This window comes from Poecile atricapillus, chromosome 2, assembly GCF_030490865.1.
Source record: "Poecile atricapillus isolate bPoeAtr1 chromosome 2, bPoeAtr1.hap1, whole genome shotgun sequence".
NCBI classification, from domain to species: domain Eukaryota; kingdom Metazoa; phylum Chordata; class Aves; order Passeriformes; family Paridae; genus Poecile; species Poecile atricapillus.
Window position 1 is genome coordinate 56,366,206 of NC_081250.1, and position 13,675 is coordinate 56,379,880.

Here is a 13,675-nt window from a genome sequence, read left to right on the forward strand (position 1 = left end):
CCCAGGCAAGAGGCCATGACCTGCTGACCCTTTGCATAACAAAGGGCCCAGGGACCTGTGTGGCCAGGTGACCAGATACTCAAGAGACACAGCAGCAGCCAATCTCCAGACTTTCCTGCCCATTGACTCAAAGGGTATCTCTTCTTGTAGGCACCCAGTTTGAGGTGTTATTTTGTTATTAAGTTGTTGAACCAAAATTAAATTATTTTAAGGATCTGGAAGATTGAGACTCTGCTAAGGGATACCTGGGGTTGAGCTTGTGAGGAAGCATCTGACTGTAAGTGTGGGGTGTGTAGCTGTGAAGGGGCTTTGAGTACCATCTCAGGTGGTGCAAGAGTGACTGCCAGAGTGCCTCCTGGATGGTCAGACAGGGAAGCTTCCTTAAAAAAGAACATACAAAAGAAAATACAAAAAGAAGTATTAAATACCACTTTTCCTTCCCCTTTTCCAAACTCAATTTCACTGCTTCCTCCCAGACTCCTCATGCCCACTGCAATGGGTGAGAGGGCATATGGTCATTACAGAACAGTTCCTCTGCTGCTTCATCCCTCTCCCAGTTTTTCCTTCCTGGGATGTGGGCTTTCCCTGTAGGCTGCCATCCTGTGGGGGAAAAAATCTGTAGAGTATGTACAATACAGAGTATGTGCTCTCTGTCAACCACAGAAAATGTCCCATTTGTTCCAATGTGAGGTCCTCCAGAGGCTGCAGGTTGGGGGATGGCAACTTGGATACCCAGAGCATCTCCTTGTCCTCCTCCTCTGTCCATGGCATTCCCTCTGCTGTGTTGCACCCAACCTTTGTTCCATAGGTGTCCTGCAGTGGATCTGCTGCAATGGGCTGTGTTTGGTATGAAAAGCCCCTGAACTCTACCCAGAGGTTACCCTGCAGCCCTCCCACCCCCTGTTACAGGCCTTGTCACATACACCAAATACACTTGTGAAAGGGTCATCTACCATAAAATTAAGACATGTGAAATTAAAGTATTTAAAATAAAGGTAGATTGAAGTTTATCAGTATTTGGTGTGAGACTTACCTTAAATCAGAATTTTTAGTCCATTCCTACATCAATCTTGAAGTACCTGTATAGCCCTACTCGTCATTTAGTTTGAGCATCTAATCTCCAATGTGTACAGTCTGTTCTGGTTTGAAAATAAACCACAGCAAGAGATGAACCCCACAGAAATACCTTGAGAGCAGGTTGGAGTTACAGTTAAATAAAAAATATTACAGTAAATGCAGCGATACAGAAAAACTGGCTTAAATTCACGAAGTCAGAGTACAGCCTTGCACCCTGTTGGTCAGGGTGGTGGTTGCAGTCTGATTAAGAGGTGGTTGCAGTCCTGTTGAAATGATGACTGCATACTTGTTGAAAGCGGTGGTCCTGTGAAAGGTCTGGTCCTCCTCTGGGTCTGTTGAGAAGTAGTGGTGGTGCCCCAAAACCACAGATGATATACTGTCAGGTTCAGGTGGTACCTCCCTCAGGGTGGGGAGTTTCACAATGGAGTGATGTAATGCTTGAGTCACTGCACTCATTGTCCTTTCTTGCTAGGGCCATTGGGTGTCCATGGTGGCCCCTGAGCAGAGATGACCCCCTCAGGATGGTTGTAGTTACCACAGCTGAGTTAATTGTGAAAACCAGGAAACATTGCCTTGCAGGGTTTGCCTCTTTTCCCTTATCTAACACCCAGCTTGCAGTCTGAGAGGTTGGGTTTACACAGGGCAGCTGTTGAAAACAACCCACTGTTAATACTTCAAGAATTATATGGATGGGAGTAGAATACATAGCATGGTTACACCCCACCTTGTAACACAGGACACAGCCTCAAAACTGCTTCACAAAGTAGGTGAACAGGCACTCTTACACATGTTTATGGGTAAGATAGGGAAGGACTAATAGTATCAATCATTCTGCATTTCTGTTAAGACCCTTGTAGAATTGGGTCATCTTTCCATTTCAAAGAAATCTTTGTTGGACTGTGAAGGTGAGGTTGGTTTTGGTTGAAATGGGATTTTTCTCCAGCACATGGTTTTATAATGTTTGCTTCTTGTTAGTAAATGGGATTGAAGGATGGTTTCTTGTACAAACAGATTGGTGAATATTATGGCTTCCTCTCACTCCTTATAGTCTCACATGCTAATATCAAAGATAACTAATGTTGAATTACTTCAGTCAAGCCAAGACCAAATTGCAAGAGTGACTTTGAGTAAAAAAGAAGAGTAATTTAATAGAGAATGCTATGTACATCACTGCTGCATTGAACGGAAGAGGTTTTACGTGGTCTATCTTTTATACTTTCAGAAGTACAAAATAAAGGTGTGTGTAGACAGAATGCTAGATGATGAAGCCTAGGTGGCTAAGAGGTAGAATTTGCTTTTTTTTACCTCATCCTGTAGCACAAGCAACCTCTTGTGCTCTTGCCACCTTTGTAAGAATTTACTACATTTAATGTAGCAGCAGTTAAGAGCATTGAACAGAATTTACTGACTTCTATATGTTACTAATTTTGTAATTTTTGTGCTTCTCCATTTGAAGCACAGACATTTAGGTTAGGATCTAAGTGGTGTATTTAAGAGGGAAAGGGAACATATGATTGTGATTAATGGGTTCAAGAAGATCTTGGCTTAGGTCCCAAGAGATTTTTAAAGGGAAACAGAGGGGGCCCTTATCTAAAATACTTGAGAGCAAACATAACTTAAGTGTTCTTGTTGTCTACCAAGTTAACTGTGAATGTCTTGTTACTTTTCTGACCACAGGGAGTTTGACAGCTCTAGTGTATCAGCATTCCATCACTCCACTGGCATTGCCCTGCAAGCTGCTCATCCCAGACAGAGGTATGCTTGTTGAAGTACAGAAGAGATATTCCCAGCCAAGTTTTGCTTCAAAGTGTCAGTGTCTGAAGGCAGATGAATGTGTCACAAGTTGAGGTCTAAGCAACAATGCACCGTGGAGGAAGCTGTGTTGTTGTCTTCAGTATTGGTGATGACTGTTATCCAAAGTGTGGTTGTGAGCATACTGGTACTGTGTTATTCCAGTCATAAACATATATTCATCATGGAAGTCCATGCAGTAATTCACCATGTAGGAAGACAAATTAACTTCTTAGACATGACACTATGCCAGTATATGGTTAGGTTTAACCACTCATTCAGATCTGGATAGCAAAAGGATACCAAGTAGATAAAGAGTAGATGATGCCCTGAGTGTGACACTGGCAGGAAAAGTGTAGCAACTTGCACAGGTTCAGATATTGTTAAAGTAAATGATCAAAAAGCCTATGTTGCTTCATGGGATTATGATTGTAATTTTGTTTATACTAATTTCATAAACCATTCTAAGATAAAAACCAAAATGCTCATACTTGTCCAGTAATTCAGTTGTCTGATATTCTCCCACATGAAGTTAACACGAGACACATTGCTGAAATATTAAATGTTCTAGTGGTTTGTGACTTTAAAGGGTTTTTTGAACCCTTTAAACTTTTGTTACAGACCATATGTTAATGTACAAAAATAGCATTTGATTTATGTGAATACATCAATGAAACCATTTTAGCACAAAAATATGCTTTGGAAGGTGTGAACAAAAGATCTCATGCATTTATGTGGCAAAACAGCATGGTGGTTGGCTTTTATCCCCCTCACCTAAGATGGAAAACTTACTCTGTTCTTCCAGAGGTACAGGACTGGAACATTGCCTTCTCTTGAATAAACATAACACAGTGAAATTCTATTTTGGATTTATTTTTTAATCTGATTTGATCATGCATTTTAAGATGGTCTTCTGTAGTTAATGACAGGATACAGTGCCTGGAATATTTAAAATGTTTGGACAACTGTAACTCTAGCTGTATGAATAGTGTCACAAACTGTATTACAGCTCTCTTCCTCATTTGATTATATTGAAAGACTGCATGCCTCATGCTAAATGCAGCAGTAAGTGAGATATTTTTACATGCATTTATATACCTGAAATAACATGTTGGTGAACAGTTTTCTTGCTACTAACAATCAGTTGGGAGGCAAATGTTCCACTTCTCTCTTAGTGGTTCAGATGGGTTTTTTTCAACTTAAGAAGAAAGTTGTGTTGTTGTTGAGAAAGTTGTAATGCCCTTAATCAAAATACAATTAATTGACTTCATCATGGTAACATAAAGCCCTTCTGTAGAAATTAGTGTAAATTATAAAAATCAAATGAGATCATTAAAATCACACTGTAGTGAGGAAATATAGCTCTAAGTATTGTCTTAATGTGTCATCACGTGAGTCCCTCCAGCATATGCCTGTGTTATGTCTTTTATTGTCAGGAAATAAAGGTTAAGCATCCCGCTAGCAGTGCTTGAGGCAAAAAAACCTGATGCAGCACAAAACCTACATAAATGATTATAATTGCAGATAAAAGGTGGTTTCATGTTTTTGGCCAAGAGTTGTCTGGTAGATGAGAACACAGTTACAAGTGCTAAGTTTATACATGAGTGTGGACTTCGATTTGTTGATCAAGTCCATACAAGACACGGACAGTGTTTTCTCTTTGCAGATCCCTTGGAGGAGATAGCAGAAACTTCTCCACAAACTGCTGCAAACTCAGCTGCGGAGCTTCTCAAACAGGGTGCAGGTCTGTTGAACTTTTATCCTTGTTTTTGACTCTTACCAAAGTTTGTATCTTACAGGTTAGGAGAAGCTGAAGCTTAGACTGGATTAAAGGATACATAAAGGTAGCAGTTAAATTTATTGTGCTGGGTAGAAGTGTAAAGGGCACAGTGAGGATATGTACCAGCTTTTCTCTGTTTTCTGCAAGCAGCTCCTACGTTCTATAACCCTGTGTTTGGTTTCCAGTCATGTGTCTCATGAGAATATGAGGCATATGTAGGTTACTTCAAGCATGGCAATTTTTAAACAGGACATTGACATTACTTTCGTTACTGATAAACTTTGAGAGGATATTTTCAACCTGTGGTTGCTGAGGTTCAAGAACTATGTATGAGGTCTGCAAAAGCCACCTAAGGAAGGTGTTCAGTTAGGGTTAAGTTCTCATCAGAGGGGTTAACAATACCACTGCGAAAATGCTTACTGTTGCATCAATCTGAAAAGAAATATTAAAGATAGTTCCCTTTTTTTTAACCTGTTTTGTTGTTTTTAAACAAGTATTTGGAAACAAAATAGATGAATTAACTGTGATAAGTTCTCAGAGGGTTTCTTTTTTGTCTTGATACATCAGGGGTCCCTTTCTAGACACAGAAGCATTCAAGCTGTGGAGTTCAACACTGAAGTGCAGACTCAAAAACATGTAAACTGAGTCCTTTCAAAGAAACTTTAAAGTAGATACACTTTCTTCCTGCCCTTCTATACCCATACTTCTCTCACTCCACAAGCAAAATATTATGTGTTTTCCTAGAATGATTAGTTTTTTTATAGCTGCCTGAAAAACCTAATGAGCATTTCTAGGTTGTAAGTGCTGAAGGTGACTAGAAATGCTTTGCTTCTTAGACACTGACAACTGAAGACTAGAGACCATACAGATAAGAGGCTTTTCCCTAGAATACACCTTGCTTTATTCAGCAACAAAATTTTCTTAGATCTTTAATCTTTAAATCTCTTCTTCCCTAGTAATGTTGGCAAACCAAGTGAAACTGCTATACAAATGAAATGTAACCATGGCAATTTGTATGTGTCAACTGACAGAGTCATAAATTTTGTCCTGAATACCTACACAAGTGTTTTTACCAAACACAAAATCTCTTGGTGCTAGTGTTTAGCTATGGATGTGCATAATCATTCTTGCTTGTTCTTAATTTGTTTCTAAATTTGACTTTATAGCACAGTCCCATAATAAGCATGTGAATAATTCTATTAATTCTATATAATAGTTCATACTTCAGATTGCACTGTACTATGTAATATTATACAGTAGTGGTACTACTATATAATGCTATATAATATTAATACTTATTTTCCTAGTGCTCACTGCAAATTTGATAGGAAACCATGTAAAAAAAGTAACTGGTAGCCCTAGAAACCAGTGAGCATCTGTTTTATAGAGGTATTTCAGAAGTTGCTAATAGTACCTCTAGAAGAAGAACAGGACTTCTAGAAGTAAGTGCATGCTGAAATAAAGAAAAGGCCTAAAAATATATGTCAACAATTTTTATCAGTGTGGAAGTTTTACTTGCCCTGAAATAATGAAACATACAGAACACTATGGAATTAATGAGAAATGAGCATAGAAATAACCATCAGTTCTTTTGGTGTGTAAACATTCTTGTCTTGCCAATCAAGTGAATGGTTTCTCTTGAATGTAGTTCAGATATTTGAAACTGTAGAACATGTGAATGTATGTTGCAAATGTGTACTTTCTTACTGGCTGATGTATTTGAACTTAAAAGCAAAATATCCCCATTCTTTCAGGAATGCCTTTGCTCCAGTACTACCTACAAGTGTACTCTCTGGTGCTGTCTTGTATTTATTGAAATTTCAGGGTATCTATGGGTAATAGATAAATATAGTAATTGGGTTTGATATAAAAGTATTAAAACCAAAGGGAGAGGAAAAGGCCTATGACTTCTTAAAATTTTCCCCTCTTTCATTACAGCTTGTAACGTTTGGTACCTGAATTCTGTGGAGATGGAGTCCCTCACAGGCTACCAGGCAGTACAGAAAGCCTTGAGCCTGACACTGATGCAAGATCCTTCTCCTGTCTCAACTGTTGTCCATTTCAAGGTGTCTGCTCAGGGAATCACACTGACAGATAATCAAAGAAAGTAAGCAAAAGAAGGATGGGAAGAGAATATCTGGCCCTGGCCCTGTCAGGTGTTGGCCACTGTTAATTTGACGTTCCTAGTTACATTTTGCAATCTCTGTCTCAGAGGATACTAGAACTATAGGATTGATGGTGATTGTGTAAGATGGCTGCAGTACAGGAAAATGTATTTTTTAAGCTGTGGGCTTTATTTCCACATGATGTATTTTACTTTTGGAAGGTCACTTTAATATGATTTTTCTTTTGTTATTTCTTATAAAAAAGGTAAGTAATGGCTCTGCTAACATTTGATACTGAATCTATACAGTGGAATAATTGATCTTAATGATGTCTTTGACCAGTATCACTGAACAGAGCTGACTTAAGCAGATGATTTGTATCTCCAGGATCTGAAACAGTGTTTTGAATAGCTTGTAAAAAACAGTAATAAAAAGTTAATTTATATTTACTTTGTTGTAAGTGCTAGTTAGGGTACCAGCAACTCTTTCAATTAGAAAAAATTACAATAACAAAGGAAGGACAACAGGAATTCATTATAGGTTAAAAAAAGAAGTGCCAGACTTCTTCATTCCATGGGGTTTGCAATCATTTGTAGCAGATCACAGAACCTTTACCTTAATTGTAATGCCTAGGAGTGTGAAACACTTTTTGAAACATAACTCCCTTTTTGAAACATAATGTTATCAAATTATTCACAGGTTCCACAAAGTTGTCTGTCCCACTAAAATAGTATCTAAACGGCCAGTTTTTAGAAAAAATACATTTCGTACTCTTAGCTTGAGAATCAGTTTTCCTTTAGTTCAAAAACTTGATGTTACTGTTTTAAGTGCTTATTTATTGTGCTGGAGCAGTTCAGGTGGCTTTCAGAGTCACTCAGAGGTAGCAAAGAATATGGTTTATATTAAAATAAGACTAAATGTAATCTATTTTTTAGATTAGTTTATTGTTTAGAATTGTGAACACCTTTATTGTTTTTGAAATTTGTTTTATTTCTTCCTATCCAGACTCTTTTTTCGGCGACATTATTCAGTCAACACTGTTATTTTCTGTGCCTTGGATCCACAGGACAGAAAGTAAGTATGACAAGCAGTATTTTTGATACATTATTTGTATTATTTTATAAAAAAACCCAAACAAAAAAAAAAGCAAAACTAACATAGGTTTAATTTTCATTTCTCCATTCTGTGTTTTTTTACTGCTTTCTTAATGGACAAGGTGGATGAAAGATGGCCTTTCTGCAAAGTAAGTGGAGTCTCTTTTGAATGTTTTAGGAATATCGTTAAAGTGATCAGTTTCTTGATGTTCTAAATGACTTTTGTCTGAGATGTGGAAGGGAAAGTGGTTGTTCAGAGGCAAAAGTCTCTCAGCCCTCTGTAATTATACATTGGTTACTTCATCTACACCTCTTCAAGTTGAGTCTTAATTATGTGGTGTGGTGGTGGGATGGAGCCAGACCTAGCACGGTTTATTTAGATTGCAGAACTGTGCTTTGACTGTGGTTTCATACATTAGAGATATCTGCCTCTCAGTTTTGTGTTCTGCCCGGCCAGCAAGACTTAACACAAACTTGTCTCATTTAGACTGATTGCTTTAAAAAAATCCCTCCCTTGGTACATAAATGAAAACACTCCTAGTAATACTAGTGTGTGGCATAAATACGTGATTACCTGTGCATTGCAAAGTGTTTTCTGTTGAAGGCAAATGTTGTTGTCACTCTTTAATAAAAAGAAGTAACTTAGAGAGGCTTAGTACTTGTTTCTGGAAAGGAACACGAAATAGATGGCTTAAATCCTTTGTCCAATACTCTGTCTTTGGGCAATCCCTGACATACCGCAGCACATGCCTCCCACACTAGGTAAGAGAACAGCAGTATGGAATCAGGTTAAATATATCCCCAGGGTCAGCAGCGTGTCTCTAACAGCAAACAATACAGGATGCCATATGGACAGGATAGAAGGAAGGGGATAGTCTCCTTCTCTGATTCTCTTCTGAGTTGGCTGGTCCATTTGGACCGATGTGTTTAGCAGTCACATGGAACCTTGTTCATCAGAACACAGAAGTCTGCCATATGTGCTTGGTTTCTGCAGTATCGTTTGTTTTATGAAGTGAGGCAATGCCTATCTGTCAGTTCTCTGATATACTGTGATTGCTGCCCTTGCAGAGTGTTTGGGTTCATTGCCAGGAAGCAAGGCAGTGCCACAGACAACGTATGCCACCTCTTTGCGGAACATGATCCAGAGCAACCTGCCAGTGCCATTGTAAACTTTGTATCAAAGGTCATGATTGGATCCCAGAAGAAGATCTGATGCCTTTCCATCCTTGATTCAGAGCTCTTTGCTGACTTCACCGAAGGAAATCACTGTGAGAGGGAGAAAGGCTATTCAGCAACTGTATCTGAGTATTGTTGTTCCCAGTAAGGAAAGCGGAGGATGATCTGTGTATTGTGTTTGCAAGAGCTCAGGCTTTTATTTCAAGATGCCTCACAAAACATTGTTTCTTTGTTTTTATATCAGAGGATAAAAGAAAAGAAGCTGCATGCCACCCAAAGCAATGTAGCCCTTACCTGAATGAAGCATAAATGAAGAACTTTTATACTGATGGGTTTCTAATATATCTTCCTATGCTGTTTCTCATAATTTATTGTAGCAGAAATACTTACTAGATTGCGCTACTTTTTTTTTCAGAAAGTGTTTTGTAAAACCTCCACAAAGGCACTTGCCATGGTTGCATCAATGGTAGTTATAGGCCTTGCAAATGTGCTTTTATGAGAGTGATCATGTGAGGAAAGCTATTTGCTCTTCCCTATGTCTCTGTGATCAGTGATGAGAACTGAATGGAGAAAGTGGAAGATGTATGTGAAGAGAAGGTTTGTGCAAGCTGTTTTCTGGTAAGAAAGGAGTGGCAGTGTGGAATATTCAGGAAGATTGCTCTGCATTTAGTGTTAAGAAGACTGAGCTGTTTTAGTGTGAAAATTTTTCAGTAGAGCAGAAGTGGAAGAACAAAAAATAAGTGTGAAAATCTGTCCTATAATTAGGGCTTTTTTTGTATATTTTTTTAATACAGAGAACTAAACAGGGAAGATTAAGCATTTTAGTAACTACAGGATAAAAATGAGGGAAAAGCAAAGAGGAAGATTGTATAATTTATGCATTTTTACCCATGACAAATTATTTATAGCAGATCTCAGATCTTCGTATGTTATAGAGATAATTCTTAAACTAGATCATTATTGAGCTTTACCTCTAGCACTGTTTTGTGTAGGTAAATGTGTATGTAGTCTGTGCCTGGCTAGAGGCAATAGTGTGGTATTTTGTCTTTTCTCTTACAGACACTTCCCATTTCCTGCTTCTGCAATACTGTTTCATTCCCCTACATAATATGAAATTATGTTTATGGATTCTTGTACTCCATTATTTTGCTAGAGTTTTGAGGATTTGTTTTACTTTTTTTTTTTTTTTTTAAATCTGTAGGAGCTGTATTTGATTTGTTATTCCTTAAGTTAGGGAATATGAAAGTGAATGGAATTTATTTTGTTACTTTGTCCCATTTCTTGAGAGCTTTTATGTCATGGTTTCTGCATCCATCACACTTGTACATGTCTCTCTATCTTTCTTAACACATTGATATTTGAAATGCATAAGAAAGGGCTATTTAGCTTTGTAAAAAATTGATGCAGTGGGTTACAGTGGAAGCCTGTACAAGGAGATTAAGCCACTGAGATCTCCTGTGTAGTTCCCATTCACTCAAAAAGTGCCCTACCAGACCCCTGTATGAGAACGGATGGTTAAAATGTGACTTTAGTGTGGCAAGTGCTGAAAAATTCAATACTTCTTTCTTTCATATGTGGCCATCAACATCATATGAATAACCTGAGGAATAAAATAACATTCTGTATTTTGCATGTTGATATGTGAGCCACTTTATCCACTTGTAGATTTTAATCCCTTTATTCACCAAATAGACCTGCATTTTTCCTGTATAAAATATGGGGTATTTTTGACAGCTCTTTTTGTATTTCCTGAAGTATTAGGACTAGGTTAAACCTTATACAGTGACCATAGCTGAAGTGTTACCAAATTATTTATGTAGCTACCAATTTTCTGTAAATAAATTTAATAAAAAATAACCTTATGCTTTTTAAAAGGAAGGTAGTGAGGAAGAGAGAGAGAAGAAATATTTGAAGTTTAATGTATTTGGACCAGAAAGTGGTTTATTAGTAGCAGTGGGCATTGGATATCTGTAGAAGGGTGAAGTAATCCAAAGTGTGGAATTCAATAGCTACCATTGAAGCAACAAAAGCAAGTACCTCTGATTAGTAACATATAATTCTGTTATTTTGGCACAGAAGTATACTACTTAAACAGTGTTTATGTACCATCCAAAAAAAGAATGCAGTTCTTACTTCTAGGAGCTTTCCTCCTTTTATAAAATGTGAGAACAAGTTTTCTTTTAAGATTCTTTTGGTGTACAAAGATTCCAGTTGCCTAATTTCATCACCCTGTTGGAGCCCAGAGAATTTCTTCAGCTGAGATCTCAAGTAGATTTAAGTCTCCATTAGGTTTTAATCTGATGTGTTGTAAGCATTGAAATGAGGAGGATTTTTTTACTATATTTTTTCACTTCTGTAGATAATAAATTTTAGTGTGTCTTCTTAGACACTAAGTGTTGGCCTTTGGGCTGAAAATAAAATGTCTTTTTTTTCCCATATATTGTCATTTCCGTTCAGGACCTTATTTTTTATTCCTTGTGCTTTCTCAAGGTCTGCTGAATTCAAAAGCATGAGGGATTGCATGCTGACACTCCTGGTGGTATTTTCTGGGAGTTTAGCTCTACTTGCTAAGTGGGGAAAAAAGAAGTTACCCTGTTTCTAAGGGAGATTTTCAATTTTGCATTCCTTTGGATGGTATATTGCCATGTGCATTTGCTTTTTAATGAATTTAAAAATGTACAAAGCAAGATAGTTCAGTATGTACCATTATGTAGTATGTGTAGAAAAATATTCATGGAACTTATGTGTTCATGGCAAATAAAAGATTAATCTTTATATAGCACTTTCTTTCAAGATTTTTGGTAGATGTGTATATGCAATTTCATAACTAATGGCAGCAAGTTGACACATATATTTAGCCAGACTCCTGTTAATGTGGTTAGTAAATATACTACTATAATCATACAGTGTTAAACTACAAAAATGCTAAAGCCACATTTTTAATTAAACGGTTTCACTGTATCCAACAGTATCATGAAATATTTAATGTTTCTTTCTTGGTTTTTCCTACTAGTGAAAATTTTCACTTTTTCCTTGAAGCTGTAAAGAAGCATCTAAAGGTCTTCAGTATATAAATAAATGTTCTATAAATTCTTTTTGTAGTCATTTTCTATGCTCTTCAGATACCGCCTCTTTCAGATTATAATAAAATTACAAATGTGAAATTCCACCACACAGTGTCACAGGGCAGTCTTTTCTGAATTAAAGTTACCTTCTGACATTCAAAATCAGCTAATAAGCAAAACCTTCTTTGTGAATTAAGAGTAATTTGGGTCCTGGGGTTTAGTGGTAAGAAACGTTTGAGATTTCTTTCAAGGACTTCACATGAGCCTGTGTTAGTGGTTCAAGTCAGTTAAAGCATATAATTTTTCCTAGTTAATTTGTGGTTATAATGGTATAAAAGTATCTATTGCCTGTGTTACATATTTTAGTGTAAGAAGGAAGAATATGATGTCATTCTCTGAGATATTGTAACCATTTAACTGTGCCTCCACAGTGCTTACACTGGAAAATATTCCAGAGGGGGGTGAAAAATTTTACCCCTGGCTGAAACAGGTACAAAATCAGTGCATCAGACACACAGTGAAGGTTGTGTTATATACATGCTTTATCAGGATTATTTCTGAGTCTGATCAACTCTGGTATGTCATGCTTACGCCTTTTCTGTGAGAAATATACTGGCAGGAATTTTTCATTCAGTGTACTTGACTGTCTCACTACAGGACATTGTGAGGTTTATGCATGGTTGTAAAGTGACTGTTATTTATGGAAAGTGAACACATTTATTAGAATGAGTTATAATGTGGAACAGATGACAGGGATGCATTGGTAAAATGGATCTTCTGTGTCAAGAGTCCAGTCTCTCCTGTTAAACTCTTGTTCTTGAATGTGGCTGCCATTGTGTATGTGTGCTGCTGTTGGGTGCATTTTAAGGCTGCTCTGGAGTCTGTTTGCCCCAGTGGAAGAAAATCTGCTTGCAGGATGCATCCTAGATATATTTACAACTAGTTTATATGCAGTTGTTCTTAATGCCAGTGTTCTCCTTAGTATGAATAACTTCTCTCTGTTGAGATATTTATAGCAGGAGATCTGCTCCCCCTGGTGACCCTCAGTCTTCTTTTGGCAAGGCTAAACAAGTCAGCACTTGGCCTTTATGCGTTTTTGTGTTTGAAATGCTGTTTTTGTCAGTTATGTAATTTCTTTGGAGAGACCTTTAAGTATGCAACCAGACTCTTTATAAAAAGGGGCAGAAGCTGCTGCCTTGTAATTTTTTAAATGTTTGTGTTAGAAGATTCTTAGAACAAGAAAACTTGACCCACCAGATGGGTGGAGTAAATCCCTTATCTGCTTCTGCTCTTGATACCTAGAATTAAGGTTACAGTAGCGTAAACTGTATCAGGCAGGACAAAGGAAATTACAAGGGCAAATAGCTAAAGAAGTTCTTAAAAGCCAAAGTCAGAAACAGGAACCTTGCAGGAGTCTTAGCACATCTGGCAAACTACCAAAAGGGCAAAGGGGAGCTTTTTAGAGAATTAAAGGATCTTGCTGAATAACTGAGAAGGGATTTGCATTCATGTCACTACAAGGGATATCAAACTGTAACTGTTCCCTTCCTTTGAAGACATTTAGTGTCTCACAATGTACAAATGTTT

At 37.4% G+C, this 13,675-nt stretch overlaps 1 protein-coding gene across 6 annotated transcripts in view; it reads left to right on the forward strand.

Annotated features, from left to right (window-relative positions):
* Positions 1 to 12,190, forward strand: part of TNS3 (tensin 3) — a 168,773-nt gene extending 156,583 nt beyond the window's left edge. For all 6 annotated transcript variants that reach the window (XM_058831211.1, XM_058831212.1, XM_058831209.1 and 3 more), the window contains 6 exons: positions 2,755 to 2,832; positions 4,535 to 4,612; positions 6,587 to 6,755; positions 7,759 to 7,827; positions 7,970 to 7,996; positions 8,916 to 12,190. In XM_058831211.1, the coding sequence (XP_058687194.1) occupies positions 2,755 to 2,832; positions 4,535 to 4,612; positions 6,587 to 6,755; positions 7,759 to 7,827; positions 7,970 to 7,996; positions 8,916 to 9,060 (566 nt within the window). In that variant the 3' untranslated portion in view covers positions 9,061 to 12,190. The remainder of the gene's footprint in view (positions 1 to 2,754; positions 2,833 to 4,534; positions 4,613 to 6,586; positions 6,756 to 7,758; positions 7,828 to 7,969; positions 7,997 to 8,915) is intronic.
* The last annotated feature ends 1,485 nt before the right edge of the window (positions 12,191 to 13,675 follow it).